Raw genomic sequence first — 18837 nt, 5'->3', positions numbered from 1 at the left:
CTATTAACTTTATTGAGAGGACAGGATTAATCAAGCAAGCATTCAATCATTATGCTCATAACTTACTCAATATTTTGGCCACCTGATGTGAAGAACTGACTCATTGGAAAAAATCCTGATGCTGGGAAAGATTGAAGGCAGGAGGAGAAGGGGATGACAGAGGATGAGATGGTTGGACGGCATCACCAACCTGATGGACATGAATTTGAGTAAGCTCCAGGAGCTGGTGATGGGCAGGGAAGCCTGGCGTGCTGCAGTCCATGGGGTCACAAAGAATCGGCCACAACTGAGTGACTGAACTGAACTGAACTGAAGGAGAAAGTATGACTCAATTATACAGGAGACTTGAAAAAACAGAAAGATTAACTCGTTTTTGGATAGATGGAATGACTCCAACTCTTCGATACAATAAGAAAGTATCAGATGAGAAGCTGAGACACAAGTTTTCAGTGAAGAAATTTTACTACTCAGGGCTATAAACCTGCACCTACCTTTCAACCTGTCAACTCCACTTTCTTCAACTTTCAAAGAAAATCTCTACTACAACCTCTTTGCACTTTCTTCTCATCTATATACACAAAGCTCAACATTCAGAAAAGGAAGATCATGGCACCCGGTCCCATCACTTCACGGGAAATAGATGGGGAAACAGTGGAAACAGTGTCAGACTTTATTTTGGGGGGCTCCAAAATCACTGCAGATGGTGACTGCAGCCATGAAATTAAAAGATGCTTACTCCTTGGAAGAAAAGTTATGACCAACCTAGACAGCATATTGAAAAGCAGGGACATTACTTTGCCGACTAAGGTCCGTCTAGTCAAGGCTACGGTTTTTCCAGTGGTCATGTATGGATGTGAGAGTTGGACTGTGAAGAAGGCTCAGCGCCAAAGAATGGATGCTTTTGAACTGTGGTGTTGGAGAAGACTCTTGAGAGTCCCTTGGACTGCAAGGAGATCCAACCAGTCCATTCTGAAGGAGATCAGCCCTGGGATTTCTTTGGAAGGAATGATGCTAAAGCTGAAACTCCAGTACTTTGGCCACCTCATGCGAAGAGTTCACTCATTGGAAAAGACTCTGATGCTGGGAGGGATTGGGGGCAGGAGGAGAAGGGGACGACCGAGGATGAGATGGCTGGATGGCATCACTGACTCAATGGAAGTGAGTCTGAGTGAACTCCGGGAGATGGTGATGGACAGGGAGGCCTGGCGTGCTGCAATTCATGGGGTCGCAAACAGTCGGACACGACTGAGCAACTGAACTGAACTGATATGAGTATCTGTATATTAATATGCTATATGAATATATATAATACAAGGGAAAAGTTTTGACACATATAAAGGGAAATAAAACTATACAGGATAATTACTAAGTAGCTACTAACACTGTCTCTACATAGAAATCTGGCCATGTCAGCTTCAGCACAGCTTCCCAGGTGGCTCAGCAGTAAAGACTCTGTCTATCAATGCAGGAGATGCAGGTTTGATCCCTGGGTTGGGAAAATCCCCTGGAGAAGTGAAGTGAAGTGGCTCAGTTGTGTCCGCCTCTTTGCGACCCCATGGACTGTACCCTACCAGGCTCCTCTGTCCATGGGATTTTCCTGGCAAGAATACTGGAGTGGGTTGCCATTTCCTTCTCCAGGGGATCTTCCCAACCCAGGGATCGAACCCAGGTCTCCCGCATTGTAGGCAGACTCTCTACCATCTGAGCCACCAGGCAAATCACTGCATTATTCTTGCCTGGAAAATTCCATGGACAGAGGAGCCTGGCAGGCTACAATCCAGGGGGTTCACAAAGAGTCAAACACAGCTGAGTGACTGAGCATGCACGTAGCTTCAGTAATTGTGTTTGTGATGAAGCATCATCCACATAAGCATACTTATTAGGCAAAATAACTTTAAGTACAGTTGTTCTCTCCAGGTCTTATTAATTAAGCAAGCTTCTGTTTTAACAAATGCGTCAATGCCAAGTTAGCTCAGGTCATGTCGAGCATTCTAAAAATGATTTGAAATTAATCAAGTCACCTGAAAACTGGTGAACAAATATATTCAAAAAAGGTATCTGCTTAGATACTAACACAAAAGGAAGTGACTAAATATAAGAACAAGGCCCATGAAAATTTGACAAGACTTTCAAAGGATGTAATAGGTATAGAGAATCGTTTTCTCCTCTTAATTCTAGGTTGGAATGCCAAACTACATTCATAGCTTGCCGGGGTCCAGCCCCGGTGGATCCAGGGTGATTCGAAGGTGGGGGGACGGAGTCGGTGTCTTTGGAAAAATACATATTTAATCACAGATAGAGAGAGATTAGAACCGGATAGTGTAGTAGGAAGATTAGTGGAGAAAAGGAGGCTGAATACCTTGGATTACGTGGAATAGCATCCATGCTCCAGATGGGAATTCAGCCAGAAAAACGGGAGCAAGAAAGAAGCGACATGGGGGAATCAGTCTTTCCGGAAACTGATCCCATTTCTTTATTTTGGGGTTTGCTTATATACCTTTTGTTACACATAGGGATGAATACAGAGTCACGTGGGGGTCAGCAGTCCTGACCTTTATCAAAATCAGGTGCTTCACATAAATGTATAAAAAAGGTCTTAGGAATATTACATCATCTTCTGGCCATGAGTGAGACCTGCTGACATTTTATGATCCTTTCTTTCTGATAACCAAAAAACTTATTTCTTCCAAGGGTGTTTTTTCTTAAACCAGGCACCACCCTCCAAATAAAGTTACATTCCTATAGGGTGAGGGTGTAGTGAGTTACAATCAAGAAAGGAATTTATTCAACCCAAGGTTAACATGATTAGTCTTAAAGGTTAATACTTATTTCTCCTATATGCTTAAAGGTTAATACTTATTTCTTCCTATATGCTAGTTATATTCATTGTAAGGGTAGGGAACATGGAGATTTAGCAGCAAACATCAACCCAACAAATGAAAATCCTTTCACCAATGCTCCCCTTAAGATCTATTTAGTCTTAAGATATGATAAAGTTACATTTTTACATAGCAAGGACACAGTGATTTATAACAAAGTACAGTGATTTATTACAAAAGAGAAAATCCATTAACTCAAAAAGTCTAGTATTGCTAACATCAAAAACTACTATATTTCCTTTGCTATATTCCAAATACATTGATTAATATATTCCCAGGTGCCTAAGGATATAGAGGCCTGGCGGCAATCATTGACTCAACAAGAAGAAAAAGTCCTATGCTAATTAAGACTCTCAAAATACTCCAAAACTCTGTGCTGTTTACAGTTGAGAGGTAGTAAACAATCATGTGCCTAGTGGCAGCAGTATGGATAATCCTGTCACACAAGCTAGTCTGTCAGCAGAGAGGTTTGACCTGAAACATCCTTGTCCCACCCCGAGCAGGGAATTAGCAGCAATTATTGACACAACAAATGAAGAACCCTTCACCAATATAATTCCTAACCAACACACTATACTAATAATTTCCAACTCCCCAAAAGAATTTGCCTTTAGTAAGTCTAAAACATCTCATGCCTCTCAGATTTGGAGGCTGTAAACAATCACATGTGGCCGGACAAACCTATACAGGTGGGCTAGATAACCTTCAGAGGAGTCCGTAAGCTGAAACACTCTTGTCACACCCAAGAATTTTTATTGTCTTGGAGCTGCACGTTTACTCCTTCTCCGAGAGAAACGGTTATGGGGGAGAGCCCCCCGTAAAGTCAGAGGTGTAGGTGAGAGCATAAAACAGACTCTGGTTTTGGGGTTAGATGCTTGGGAACAGGGGGTTTCCTGAGGCTTGATCACGCCTTTGCGTATGCCAAGCCTCCTTCCTCATGACCTTTGCCATGGGCGGAATTCCTCACGCTGGCCCCCGGCAATAGCTGGTGCTGGGAATACACTTTGAGTAGAGGTTCAAGGGTACTGAGTTTCTGATTTACTCAAAAACCTATTTGAAAGCATTTTATTTTGTTAAGGTACAATTCTTACTACCATATTAGTTGCTCCAATATTTATGAGAAGATAAAAGGGCTGTAAAGGTGCTGGAAGATTGGGAGTTATGTCTGCCATATGAAAAGAATTTTTAAAAAGTGGTAAGAGAAATTGGTGCCATGAAACCTTGGTCTGTGGTTCACAATGAAAAGGGTGCAATGAGACGGAAACCTTGTCCAAAATAAACGTATCCAATAGAAAACGAAAGGGAATAGTGAGAGTTCTATTTCATGCAGGCACCTACTATTTGGAAGGCCATAAACCACTTGGGTGAAATACAGGGAAAAATAACCATGGTGTCACTGTAGAGTTGCCCAGAATAGTGGAGAATACAAATGATAAATGAAAATGACCCAGAGGAAAGATATAAGAATCATGGGGAAAAAATGGCTAAGTACCCCTAGCGTTGATCATTAACAAGGAATAGAGTGATCATGGATAACATAGATGTTTCAAAATATTTTTCTTTATTCCTTTATTTGGCTGTGCCAGGTCTTAGCTGCAGCATGTGAGCGCCTAGCTGTGGCATGTGCGAGCTTAGCTCCCTGATCAGGGACTGAATTAGGGCCCCCTGCATTGGGAGAGCATAATCGTATCCACTGGACCACCAGGAAGTCCCAATAGCATAGATTTTAAGAAAACAGACTTCAAAATACTCCCCTCACACACCCTGCAAATTGAAAGGAGATAAAAATTAAGAACTTGGCTCTGCAGTTGGACTGACCAGCTCCATCACTGAGCCATGCAATCGTGGACAAGTTACTCAAACTTTACGGACCTCAGTTCCTACATCTGTAAAACAAGAAAGTAACCTCATTTCAAAGCTTTTCTAGTATTGTTAATAGAAACAAAGAAAAAAGTAATGGCCAACATTCATTTAACATGCGAGACACAGTTATAGACACTCCAAAGGCATTCATTCATAGACACTCTTCAAAACCATGTGAAACCAATTTCATTATCAGCCCTACTTTCACAGATGAGAAAATCAGGCTTAACCCAGTGTTCAATAAACATAAGCTTTATATCATGACCCTAATTACCAAGAGATAGGCAGCATCAAGAAATAGAAGATTCACAAAAATCAGTGTTATTTTCAAATCTTAACTAGTACCAGTGAAGAAACATTGGCCAAGAAGAGAAACCAATGGGCCACACAGAAAGTTCAATAATGTATCTGAATTTTTAAAGGACACAAATAAAAGGCGAAGAGATATTTAAGAAGGATCATGTTCTCATGGGCTTCCCTGCTGGCTCAGATGGTAAAGAATACCTGCCTGCAATGTAGGAGACCTGGGTTCAATCCCATCCCCTGGAGAAGGAAATGGCAACCCACTCCAATATTCTTGCCTGGAGAATTCCATGGACATAGGAGCTGGTGGGTACAATCCACAGGCTAGCAAAGAGCCGGCCATGACTGAGCAACTAACACTTTCATGTTCTCATATGTCTAAGTCCAAAATGAGACAAAGCCGGTAAGGAAAACAATGATTTCAGACCTATATACTGTCAGAATAAGAAAGGGCAAGACCAATCATCAGGGACACACGAATGAAGTTCAAGTGACAGAGAAAAGAGAGTACCTCAAATTTCTGCATCCAGAATACATTGTAAGTGATTCTTTAATCAATTCCTCTCTCCCTTTTTACTGGCTCCTTTATTATAATCTATACACACACTCAGCTCCTTCCCATTTAGTTTAAAGCCAAAACATCAAAAACACGTTTGCCCTTTCTCCTTGTTTTTTCTTTTCCATGTTCTTATTGGCCATTTGTGTCCATTTTGTTGGGCTGTTTTTCATGTTCTTTAGCCATCTGAAATTTTGCTACTTTTTTCTTATTTTTCAAGAATTTTTTTACAATAATATTGCTTTTATTAATACCACACATAGTATTTTACATATAAAACATAATATATAGCCACTCTTACTATGACTGTATTCCTAAGTTGTCATGTATTTTCTATACTAGTTTAAAATTTTTTGAATAATAAATTATAAATCTTACAAATGATTTTCAAAGAACATAGAGTAGAAGATAAAGTCTAAAAATATCAGCAAAATTCATGTTAGCTATATTTATTCCTGTTCTTATATCCCAGTTACAGCTATTATTTTTAAAATTTAGTTTTATCTGGAGGATAATTGCTTTAAAATGTTGTGTTGGTTTCTGCTGTATAACAACACGAATCAGCTATAAGTATATACATATCCCCTCCCTCTTGAACCTCCCTCCCACCCGACCCCTATCTTACCCCTCTAGGTTGTCACAAAGCACTTTCGCCTTTTCTTCTTATTCTCCTTTCCTCCCCTGCCTCACCCCTCAAAAGAACTGCCTGCAGAGTTCCCTGGTGGTCCCATGAGTTAGGACACCAAGCTCCCAACTGGAGGCACAGGTTCGATCCCTGGTCAGGGAACTAAGATACCATATGTGGCATGACCCCCCCAAAAAAAAGAAGAGCTTGCATTTCCCCCTCCATTCTCCCCCTTCTCCCTTCAACCAAAGCAATTAGGTCTGCAGCCCTCATCAGTCCCCTACACACACTCAAGAAACACCTTCCTCATTGTAAATGTCACGCGTTCTTTTCAGGACTCTTCTGATTTGCCTTCGCCAAATATCTGACACCATCATCCACACTTTTCAGCAGCTCTCAACCTTCCTTGGCGCTTGGCTGGTTTTCTTACTCTTTCTCCTAGCAGTGCCTTTCACAGTCTTTGGTTCTTCCTTTGTCCAACTCTATTAACACTCTATTTTTTCATCCCTTCTATTTCACCCAGAGAAGAGACAGACTCAGTTTTAATTTAATCCTCCTCTAGGCTTCCCTTTGGGCACAGTCTCAGGCGCCCTCAACTCTCCAGAGTTTGACACTGAGACTCTCCCAGGACACGAATCGGGGGAGTGGGCGGAGGTGCGTCACTCTGCTTAACCGAGTCCATTGCCTTCTCATTAGAAACTCAGCTTCCTCTGGGACCCCCAGTAGGCCTTGTTTGCAACATTGACTTGGTTTCCCAGTATCTCTATTTCCTTCTTGTTTCTCCTAGGAGGTCTGATCAGACATACAACAAAGGCCTTCGGTTCCTTTTCCTCTGGGGGTTTTTTGTCTGTCGCTACCTGCGCTGCCTACCAAGCTGCTTCAAAATTATATCCCTTGTCTCACCCATCAGGCCAATTAGGAATGACGTCTATCTTATTCTCAGTTGAGTTATAACAGGGCTTTCAACTGGTAACCAAAGTTCCTAGCGTTTACAGTCTTCCTTCCTCTCAGTCAATGCTGGTGGATCTGTAGGATCACTTATTTAAATCCCTTAAAACAGAGATAGTTAAAAACACAGCAAATCCCAGGGAGACCATTTCAAACTAGAAACAGAATTATGTTTTAAATTTTCAAAGAATTTGTTTTATAGGGAAATATATATAGCTCTGTCTCCTTGAACCCTAGAAGGAAGGGAGCACATATTTGCTAGGAATCAACCATTAAGCATGAGAAATGTCTCATGCTTGGGATGTTTAAAATAATTTCCTGTCTGAGATTTGTTGAGCTCAGAATATTTTTCTTCATAAAAGCCGCTGAGCTTGTATTATCTTTTCCATTTCCAAATTTTACTGACAAAGGTAGATAACACTCTCCGGTTAATTATAACGGAGCAACAAACAAGAACCTGAAGTTGGAGGATTCCCTGGTGGTCCAGGGGATAAGACTCCACGCTTCTACCACAAGAGGCATGGGTTCGATCCCTGGTCAGGAAACTCAGATCCCACATGCCAGAGGGTACACCAACCCCAAAAGAAAACAAGAGCCTGAAGCTGAAATTCAGGGGCAACTTAAGCATATGGAAGGAAAGAATCAGATCAAACCCCTGACCTACCAGATCTTGTAATCCTTAAAAGTCACCCCAAATCAACAGGGTCTATGATCCAATTTTGCTTCAATTACTCTATACAATTTGTAGTCTGAAACCGTCAAGTACATGACATATCTCCATTATTATAATTGCTCCTAATGGTATAGTGAGGGCTTCTCAGGTGGTGCTAGTAATAAAGAATCTGTCTGCCAGTGCAGGAAATTCAAGAGAGTCAGTTTCGATCCCTAGGTTGAGAAGATCCCCTGGAGGAGGGCATGGCAACCCACTCCAGAATCTTGCCTGAAGAATCCCATGGATAGAGGAGCCTGGCGGGCCATAGGGTCGCAGAGTCGGACTCGACTGATGTGATGCACGTAATGGTTTAATATACTCTTTTTGTACACATCAGTGCTAAACAGACAGTCAGCATTTGACTAAAACTCATTGACAGTAAAAACTATTAGCTTTGGGCTCTAAAAGCTCCTGATTTCACCCAAGCCCCAGCTTACTCATTACAGCATGTTTCAAATGTCCAATATTTCTCTTGCCTTGAGTGGCTCTGAGCCTATGTTTTATGGCATGAGTAGTAAGGGATCTGGGTAAGTCATATGAGTTTTAGACTGATCAGTTGCTGTTTCACAAAATTCCTGAAGTCTAGCCTCCATACCTTGCTGTCCAAGAGCATGTGCTATACCTAAAACTCACTAATTAGCCATGAAACTTTTTAAATCAATTGACAAATCTTCATTAGAGGTTCAATGATAATCACAAACAATTCAAAAAATCTCCAAGGTTCACTGCAACTGATGCTTCTAAATACTCAACTGGATTCCACAGTAAAATACTTTAAAGGAATTTTGTTTTTTTGGCAAAATGTTTTGTCAAGTTTTAAAGGAATAAAGCACTACATAAGAAGGGTGATCACATATTTTATCATCCAAATGGAGACAGCGAAGAGTAAAAAACGCTGAGTGAGCAAAAACGAGCACTATAAATAATTACACAAAGATAGGAAGCATAGATCAGGACTGTCCCAAGCAAACCAGGACAGAAGGTCCCCCTTTCCAAAAAGCACCTTACACCAAAACATCTCTGTCCCGCTTGGAAATATGATATAAAATGAGTGAGGGTAATCCAAAAAGCAGTAAGTGAAAAGACAAGTGAAAGAACTCTGTGCAAAGGTGAGAGTAAAGACTGAATTCCAGACTAAAATGAAATCCAGGCAGTACTGTGAGGTATTAAAACATGGCCCAAAGAGTCTTTGACATTTTTCACTGAGAAGTGCAGCCTGCATCCCCTTCCCTTGAATCTGGTCTCTTCAAACAGTTAATTGATAAAGCTGACAGTGACCCCTCCAGTGCTGGGCATGGGTCTTACCATGTAGGCTGCTTCCACTTTCTACATTCTGTTGTTGCTCAGGGCGTCGATTCCTTGCTAATATTCCTTCTTGCTTCATCTATGCATTACTGACAGACAGATGGGTCCTGAAGTCCCCAGTTACTTCAGGGAATTTGCCTATCAATCCCTTCAGTTGTATCAGTTTTCGCCCCATGTGTTTTGACACTTTATTGTCAGATACATAGACTTTAAGAACTTTTGTGTCTTTTTTAGAAAACTGACCTCTCTGTCATTATGGAATGCCCCTCTTTATCCCTGATGGTCTTTTAGAATCATCAGAAGTGTCTGCTTAGTCTGAAATGAATATCACTAATTCCAGCTTTCTTTTAATTACAGTTAGCATGGTATATTTTTCTCTCTCACTTTATTTTTAACCTGAGTCTTCATACCTAAGGTGGGTTTTTGATAAAGAACATACAGTTAGTTTGATCTTGTTTTTTATCGAGTTTGACAATCTCTGTCTTTCAACTGGAGTATTTAGACCAACTACATTCAAAGTGGTTTTCATATAAGTGCATTAATATCTATCTTGTTTGTAACTGTTTTCTATTCATTGCTTTTTCCTTTTCCTTCTTCTTTTTCTGGCCCCTCTTATTGAGCATCTTAGATAATTCCACTTTATATCCACTTAGTGAATCACATATAGACCCCTCATTTCCCGGTTCAGCTGTGAAAAATGACACTATATGGAACAGGTACAACCCTTCCCCGTCTAGCCCTTCGCAATAGCAGGTTCATAAGCAAAATAAATGGCAGCTGCTGTTTTAACTCTCTAGGCTTTGAGATAGTTCATTTTGCAGTCATATATAAGCAGAACATTCCTAAGACTATCCTCAAGTCCTTGACAACTTTTCAAAGCTCAAATCATACCAACCTCCCCTGAACTCCCAGTCACCTGGGGCTCTCTGAGTCTGTAGAAAACACCAAGCTCTTCTCAGGGTCTGACGTGAAACTCTCTTGTCCCTGATCTTTACTTGGTTGGTTATATCTCCTCCTTCAGATTTAAGTGTAAATGTCCCCTCATCAGCAAGGCTTCCACTGGCCATTCATCTAAGGCAGACGCACTGCTCACTGCTGTCCCTGACATAAACATAGAAGCCACCACCCTCTACCTTAATTATTTCTCCTAGCTCACTTTTCCTTTATGTGATTTAAAATTGTATCTGCTGTAATTTGTCTGCTGACAGAGCTTTCCAGGTGGCGCGGTGGTAAAGAATCCACCTGTCAACACAGGAAATGCAACAGCCGTGGGTTCAATCCCTGGGTCAGGAAGATCTCCTGGAAAAGGAAGTAGCAGAATACTTCTCCAGTATTCTTGCCTAGGAAACCCCATGGAGAGAGGAGCCTGGTGGGCTACAGTCCATAGGCTTGCAAAAAAGTCAGACACAACTGAGCAATGAGCACATAGGCTGCTGACTTGAGTCATTTTTGCCTTCCCCACTAGACAGGCCCCATGGAAAGCAAAACTTAGTTTGGTCCACCATTAAGAAGGGGGTGACAGGATGGGATGGCTGGATGGCATCACTGACTCAGTGGACGTGAGTTTGAGCAAACTCTGGGAGACAGTGAAGGACAGGGAAGCCTGGCGTGCTGCAGCCCACAGGGTCACAAGAGTCAGACACGACTTAGCAACTGAACAACAACAACAACATATGCATTGCTTGGCCCATAACACCAAACTCAGTACCAGCTTAGTAAATGTCTCCAATGGAAAGAGCTCTTTTAAATGGGCAATGCCTCTATACATCGGAGAAGGCAATGGCACCCAACTCCAGTACTCTTACCTGGAAAATCCCATGGATGGGGGAGTCTGATGGGCTACAGTCCATGGGGTCGCACAGAGTCAGACACGACTGAAGCAACTTAGCAGCAGCAGCCTCTATACATTCCTTGTTGAGACCAGGGCTTCTCAGATTTGGCACTACTGATACTTTGGGCCAAGCAATTCTTTGTTGCGTGAGACTGTCCTGTTCATTTGTACCATGTTTCACAACACCCATGGCCTCTCGATGCCAATAACACCACTACCACTCCCCGAGTTATGAAAACAAAAATGTCTCCAGGCATCAGCAAACGCATCCTGGTTTAAACTAAAAGGATGGCAATGATAATAAAGCAACTCAGGAATGTGGCTTTGCTTTAAACTGAAACCAATCTTATCATCATGTCATTCCGAGCCCTCCTCAAAAACCACTTAAGCTGAACTACAAGAGAGAGAGTCTAAAAGCCCTGACATTATGATAATTGGATATTCTACACTACCTCTTTCAAAGGATTCCTAATTTCCAAAGAGTGCCTCCATTTTCACCAGCTAGACTACAACCCTAAAGACAGGAAATATCACTGGTTATTTTGAGGGTCTCCTAATCAAAGAACCCTGATAATGAAAATGGCTTACAGAGGCCATCACTAAAATATTGTTTAATAGGAAAGCTATCCCCGTGCAGTGTAGTCTAATGCTTGAAATCATGCTTCTTGCTTAAACAATATCCTCATTGTCACTTTTGTCAAAAAGATTAGGTATTGTTTGTGTATCTGCTGCAAACTAAAGGAAACCAGCTGTGCCCGCGAACCAGCTTGCAATGCCTTGCATTCTTCTTCCAAAGGAAGTCTGGGCTGAGTCTGCAATCTGAAAAGGCTTTAAGATTTTGAAAACTAAAATTAGTAGATGTCGGTGGATGGGCTGTTATCCTCCTTGGACTAGGTAAGGATAAAAAACTCTACTTTTCCAACGTTCACCTGTATACAAGGAGCCCCCGGTTTGGAAATTACATGGTGCCAACTCCATTCATTCCATTTTTAATCCAGTGTCTCTTGATGTACGCTATAATACCATACTTTGTGCATTAAATTACAAAACTAACACGGATTCTATTATCATAGCACGCTGCCGTTTTTCATACCATGTGACGAATAGTGTGCTTACAGGCCTGATCTTTGAAGTGAGCTGTGACAATAAGCCTATGGACCCAAAGTCAAAAAGAAATCTGAGCGGACCTAATGAGAAACGGAGAGCAGCAGAGCCCATAAAATGTGATCAGATTCGCCTCTCTTCCGTAGTTTCTGTTTGTGGGTAGATAACCTCTCAGGATGCTGACAGTCAGTATGACAATCCAGGTGTCAACACTGTGAACTGTGAACCCGGAGTCCAGTGCTCTCCGCCTGGGGATCTCTGACTTTTAGACTGCTTCACACTCTGCTGACAGTGTTTCAGCGGAGCTGACCTTCAGGGCCCAGCGGTGAGAGCCACCCCCTCTTTAATCTCACATATTCTGAAAAGGTGGTTAAGTGCCACTGCCTTTCTTCTTGCTACTGCTTAGTTTGATTAACAGCATTTCTTCCCCCTATTTCTCCTGGGCCGTTGAAGAGCTCTTTGAAACGTATTTAGTACGGTTCAGCCTTGGTTTGGCTGTAGTCTCTCAATTTATGAGGTCATTGATTTCAAGTTCAATTATTCGGCACAAATTGGCAGCAAGAAATGCTAAAAGAAGACTGGCATTTTCAATCACGTAAGTCTCGTGTTACAAAAAATGAGCAAATTCCTCCATTGTTCCTTCCTATTGACCTCTGAGACAACGATTCAGAGCTGGCACAAACCAGCGTGGGCAGGCTTCTCTGTCGAGCGGGCTCCTGCAGGAGGAAGGTTTTGGTATCTTCACCTCAATAGAAACTGAAGACAAGCGGGAAAAAAAAAGACCAGAAATCAGGAGCATCCATGGGATGACTAAGTCCCGTACTCTTAATTCCAGAGATGAAAAGAGAGAACAGAGTTTCTCTCCCTCTAAATGACACGAGAAGTATGAGAACATCAAAAGCTAGCAGCAACGGAACTGCCCTGGAGGTTCGAGGGCTAAGACTCCGTGCTCCCAGCGCAGCGGGCCCGGCTTCCCGCTGCATGCCACGGCTAAAGCAGTACCGCAACAGAGAGCTGAGGCAGCCAAATGAAGAAATGCATTAATTTAAAAACAAGCAGCTACAGTCTCCATCCTCTCTAGGTAAAATAGGAAGGAAGGAAAAGAGAGGAGTCTGGAATCTGTCCCAGGCAAGAGTAAAGGTTCCCACCACTCACGGCAGGGGGTGGAAGCCGGGAAAACTCAAGCATCCGGGGTGAGGCGGAGATACGGGTGCACCCCCCAAGCAGATCCCAGCGTAGTGAGGAACACACAAGCCCACCACACTCCAAGTCTGGGAGCTGAAGTGGCTGGCGCTCACAGCTCCTACCTACAACAGGCAGCCATGCCTGAGCTCACCCATGAACAACCCACCAACCCTTTCAAGTTCTATTGCTTATGCCAACCCCATGTTAACAGTCAAACACAACACTCGTGCTTTTATGAAACTTTGCACAATAATTCAATAAAGCAGCTTGCTTTTACTTTATGGCCTCAGGCTTTAACAGACTTTGTGAAGAGTCTGGTAACAAAGAGTGAAAATGTCATTGTATGTGGCTAGAGGACCAAGTCCCACACGAAAACTCTCCCAAGGAGTCCTACAAACAACACACAGCGATGAGGGAGGCTGGATTTAAAAGCACATGAGGCTATGAATTCAACCAGTCACCACTGGAGAGAATAAATACTTTACTCAACATTCTTCTTTTTGAAATTTCACACCATTTCCCCTGGGCCTTTCTGACTGCATTCTAGCTTCTATAGAATATACTATGGATCTATATGTAAATAGATAGATAGATACTGTGGCCACTTAATGCAAAGAGCCAACTCATTTGAAAAGACCCTGATCCTTCGAAAGATTGAGAGCAAGAGGAGAAGGGAGTGACCGAGGTTGAGATAGCTGGATGGCATCACTGACTCAAGAGACATGAATCTGAACAAACTCTGGGAGACAGTGAAAGACAGGCAAGTCTGGCAAGCTGCAGTTCACGGGGTCACGGAGTCAGACACAGCTTAGTGACTAAGCAACAATAACAACATTCTAACTTATACAGAGTTCTTTATAGTATATGGACCATCTGCCTTCAAAACTTGATTCCTGAGGGCAGAATCTGTATCTAAGTTTCTTTCCATCCACCTACAACATAGAAAGAGCATAAAAACAACATCATGGACACTCACCATTAGTTTTAAAAACTCAAAAAATGTGAACAAGTCTCTGAATGTGCAAAAGTCTTTTGGAAACCAGATGATTTCAAGGTGCTGAACTAAAGATATCTTTAAATGCCACAAGTTTTAAAATGTAGAGTATTATATACCGCATGATTTTTTTTAAATCCTATATTAAATGTTACAGGGATTTAGAAGAGAGAACAAAACCAGGAAATCAAACCAGGGAAAAGATTAGTAGCAAGAGTGATGATAAACTGCCTCCCATCCCAAACATAAACACACATAAGCACAAAGTATTAAGAAGCTGGAAAACACTGGTTTCAAAACAAAACAAATCTCTACTCAAACATGGAACTGTGGGAGGTTCAAAACTTTTTTTTTTTTAAATAAGAAAACTTATTTGCGAGTGTTGTATGTTGAAATGGTTGCAGTTAACCAGCCACACTTTTTAGAGGCAAGTTCATTACCAAAAAGCTACACAGTATAGGAAGCTCAGACAACTTCTCCCCAGACTATGTACTGTTACAGGAATAAGAATCCCAAGCAAATTCAAGAGTAATAAAAAATCTTTCTATTTCTTCTCAGGTTTCTAAACAATGGCTAACAGCAACAGTATCAAAGTCAAAAATTATACAAATCTTTTGATGGGGGGGATATTCTTTGCTTATTTTATTTGAACCATGAAATAAAAGATGACTTACATATACCATAAATGGAGATGGTAAAGAAGAATATTACCATGCACACTGATCCTAAATTAGTGAGGTCTGAAATGAATGAGTATTACGGATTCAGCTGTATCCTTCAAAAAAGATATGCTGAAGTTCCAAGTCCTAAATCCTCAGAAAGTGACCTTATATGGACATAGCATCTTTACAGAAGTAGTCGAGCGAAAATGAGGTCATTATAGTGGGCCCTAATCCAAAATGACTGGCGTTCTTATAAAAAGGGGAAATTGGGATGTGGAGACAAACATGCTGAAAGAGAACACCATGTGAATATGAAGGCAGACATCAGGGTGGTACAGCAACGAGTCAGGAGTGCCAGAAGCTGCCGGGACACCTCAAGAGCCAGGGGACAGTCAAGGAACGCACTCTGCCTTACAGCACCAGCCCTCAGGAAGAGGTCACCTCTGCCAATACCCTGATCTTAGCTCCAGCCTCGAGAACTAGGAGATGATCCATTTCTGTTGTTTAAGCCATGCTTAAGCTATGCTATTTATTTTAGCAGCCTAGCAAACTAATAAAATGAGCTCTATGGCAAAATTCAAACTTGACATTTTACACATATGTAAAATGCTCATCATTCAAGTATCAGTGGTATCTCTACAAATGACAGGCAGCTTTACTGCAATATAATGGTAGCTGCTCTTGAGGATGATGCTAAAGATAACATTTAAAGATGGAAGCAAGAAGACTTCACTAGTGATCCAGCGGCTAAGTCTCCCAAAGCAGGGGGCCTGGGTTTGATCTTTGGTCAAGAAACTAGATCCAATATGCCACAACTAAGACCCAGCACAGTCAAATAGATAAATTAAATAAACAATTTAAAAAAAAATAAAGAAGGAAGTAGGGATGCAGACAGCTATGGGAGAGTGAGTAGTATTAGGACAAAGATCTCGACATTCAGTTGACTCTTTAAATTATGTGGTGCTTCAGAAGACACACCAAATTCAGCTCTCCAATGTTGCTAGATGCACGTAACGATTGTTCTTTGGCCTGACCTTGCAAATAAAGCAAGCAGCCTGTCATCTCCTAAAGCAGGTGAGTGGTCAGTGGATTCCATCTCCAGCTGGAGGAAATTAAATAGTACATGTTACCAGAGAGTTTTAAACTGCTCGAGAAATGCTGACAGGTTACACTGAAACCTGCTGGAGTGCAAAGTATTAACTGTCCAGAAGGATCCTTCTCAAAGGCTGTAGGTACTTAAAAAGCAGGCTTTGTTTTATTCAGGCATAATAAACAGAGAACGTTTCAACTATGTCTCAAGATTTTGTCATAAATCTTAAGCATCTGAGTTGTAATCTTGCACTTGGAAATCAGGTGAGCATATCTTTGGTGGGAAGGCACTGCAGTGATTGGTTTATTTCCATATAATGAAATACTATGTTTGCTTCAGTTTGATTCACAGTTAAAATAAGTCAGAGCATCCGGGAGAACCATCTGGAATACTTAAGCAGGACCAAGTCTTTCCAAGAAGACCTTATCCTGTGGAAGGACAATGGTTAGGAAAAGACGACCTCAAACCAGACAGACATGAGCCAAGACAAGCTCTGTCACTAATAACCCGTATGGACTTGGACAAGGGACTAACTTTCTCTAAGCACCAAGATGCCTGGTCCAGCAGAGATGGTATAATATAAAAATGGGGCCTAGCTTACAGAGTGTTGTGAGGAGTAACTGAGACAATGAATATATCATACTTTATACAAAACAATTGCTTAATGCAGTGTAGTTATCTTCACCTTCTTAACATCAAAGGCGCAAGTTATATTTATACAATAGAATACTATTTTTCCTTAGGAAAAAAAAAAACAGTGGACACAACCACTGTTGAAATTAACTCAACCAGTGAAGCCATTATCATGATATTCCATTATGCTCAAGTGACAGAATGAAGTCATCAACAGCCCTCTAGATTTTGTTATTTCATTCCTCGTATTTTTTTCTTACTCAAAATTTATAAGGCTTGCAAAATTAACACTCAGTTTTTGATCTACAGCATTCCTGAATTTCCATACTTACATATCTTCCTTTATCAGGAATATTGCTTCACCTTCTTAACTTAAAAACTATGAACAATGGTGTAAGACTACTTTCCCAGCCAAAGAGTACCTCAATAAGCAAAGAGTCAAAATTTCCAATTACAAGTTTAGAATGATCCTTCACAGAACTGTCTTCTATAGCTCTTTGATTGCTTACCTTAGTGAGTTAACTCAATTACTGCTAACTAACTGCCTAGTTGGAATTTCCTATCTTTCATAATGACTTAAAAGAGAGACAAGAACAAGGATAGTTTACATGCTACATGTTACCAGATACAGTAACTCAGTGCTGTTAATAAAAAAGGGAGAGGGAGGAGGCGTATCAGGAACATACAGAGGCAAGCTTCTGAAGAACCCAAATTTGTGGGATTCCCTGCCAGTCCAGGGGTTGGGGCTCTATGCTTCCACAGTAGCGGGCACGAGTTCAATTCCTGGTCAGGAATCCCACATGCCACTTACCAAGGGCAAAATAAATCATCAAATTAAATTAAATTTAAAATTACCTCATTTTTAAAAAAAATTTTTAAAAAGAATCCAATTCTGTGTCCTGATCCCAGGATAGCATGGGGGGAAGAAGAAGAGTTGCTTCTCTCTGTGGGAATACTTACAGCGTGAGGTCAAAGGAGACAGGAAGAAACAGCTTATAGTTTGTTAATTACTTCTGAAAGAGGGCGTAAAAGCTCAGTTTTAAAAGGTGCCAAGAATGGTCAACACATCTGACTCTGTGAAATCAGTCCTCTTATTCTTAAGCAAACCCTAAACCTCCAGAAGAAATTAATCACATCATTCACCTGGAAATGAATTCTCATTGGAGGGTTCCACCTCCAAGGAGAGAAAGAGAAAATAAAGATGGGGGAGGGGTAAGATAGAAAAGAAGAACTGGGCAAGTCTGCAAAACTTTGCTCACAGAAAAAACCAATTCTAATGATTTGTTAAAACAATGACAACAACAAATAACAGAAAACCTGACGGAGGAAAGTCTACTGTATATGAAAATTATTTAAATACAGTGTCATTTTATAATAAGAGAGTAGGCATACTTTCCATGTGAAATATTCAAAAATGAGTGGACTTACTTGCTTTTCCCTTTGTATACTGTAGCGTAAGATCCTTCCCCTAGCTTTTCCAGTTTTTCATAGGAGTCAGCTTTTCCAAATTTGGGACTTGTTGGCTAAAAATGAAGCAGAGAGCAAACAAAACAGATTGTATCAAACTAATTAACAATAACCCAATTTTGCTAAAAATGTAGATTCTCTATCCGTTTTTAAATAACTCTTCTCTGATATAAGAATGTTTATTTTTAAAACATAATAAATATTCAGGATACAAAACTAAGAAAATGCAAATGAACACAGCACACACTCCTCTGTGCTTCACCATCTCCTGGGGTTCACTTGAATTCATGTCGATTAGTTGGTGATCCTATCCAACCATCTCATCCTCTGCCACCCCCTTCTTCCTTTTGCCTTCAATCTTTCCTAGCATCAGGGTCTTTTCCAATGAGTTGGCTCTTCATATCAGGTGGCCAAAGTATCGGAGCTTCAAGCTTCAGCACCATCCTTCCAGTGAATATTCAGGGTTGATTTCCTTTAGGATGGACTGGTTGGATCTCCTTTGAGACCACGAGACTCTCAAGAGTCCTCTCCAGCACCACAATTTGAAAGCATCAATTCTTTAGTGCTTAGCTTTATGGTCTAGTTCTCACATCCATACATGACTACTGGAAAAACTAAATTAGGGGCTAAAAAATTTAGCCTACCACCTAGTTTTACAGATCTCCTAAACTTAAGAAAAC

The 18837-nt window shown here is 41.1% G+C and overlaps 1 protein-coding gene across 3 annotated transcripts in view; it reads right to left on the bottom strand.

Moving 5' to 3' along the window:
- Positions 1-18837, bottom strand: part of CDK14 (cyclin dependent kinase 14) — a 720213-nt gene that overhangs the window by 514825 nt on the left and 186551 nt on the right. For all 3 annotated transcript variants that reach the window (XR_011256569.1, XM_069587335.1, XM_069587336.1), the window contains exon 4: positions 18119-18213. Coding sequence is in view for 2 of the 3 variants with exons in the window: in XM_069587335.1 (XP_069443436.1) it covers positions 18119-18213 (95 nt within the window). In the remaining variant the exon portion in view is untranslated. The remainder of the gene's footprint in view (positions 1-18118; positions 18214-18837) is intronic.

Source organism: Ovis canadensis, chromosome 4, assembly GCF_042477335.2.
Source record: "Ovis canadensis isolate MfBH-ARS-UI-01 breed Bighorn chromosome 4, ARS-UI_OviCan_v2, whole genome shotgun sequence".
NCBI lineage: Eukaryota > Metazoa > Chordata > Mammalia > Artiodactyla > Bovidae > Ovis > Ovis canadensis.
Note: the sequence above shows the minus strand (reverse complement) of the source record. Positions and strands in the feature narration are given on the sequence as shown.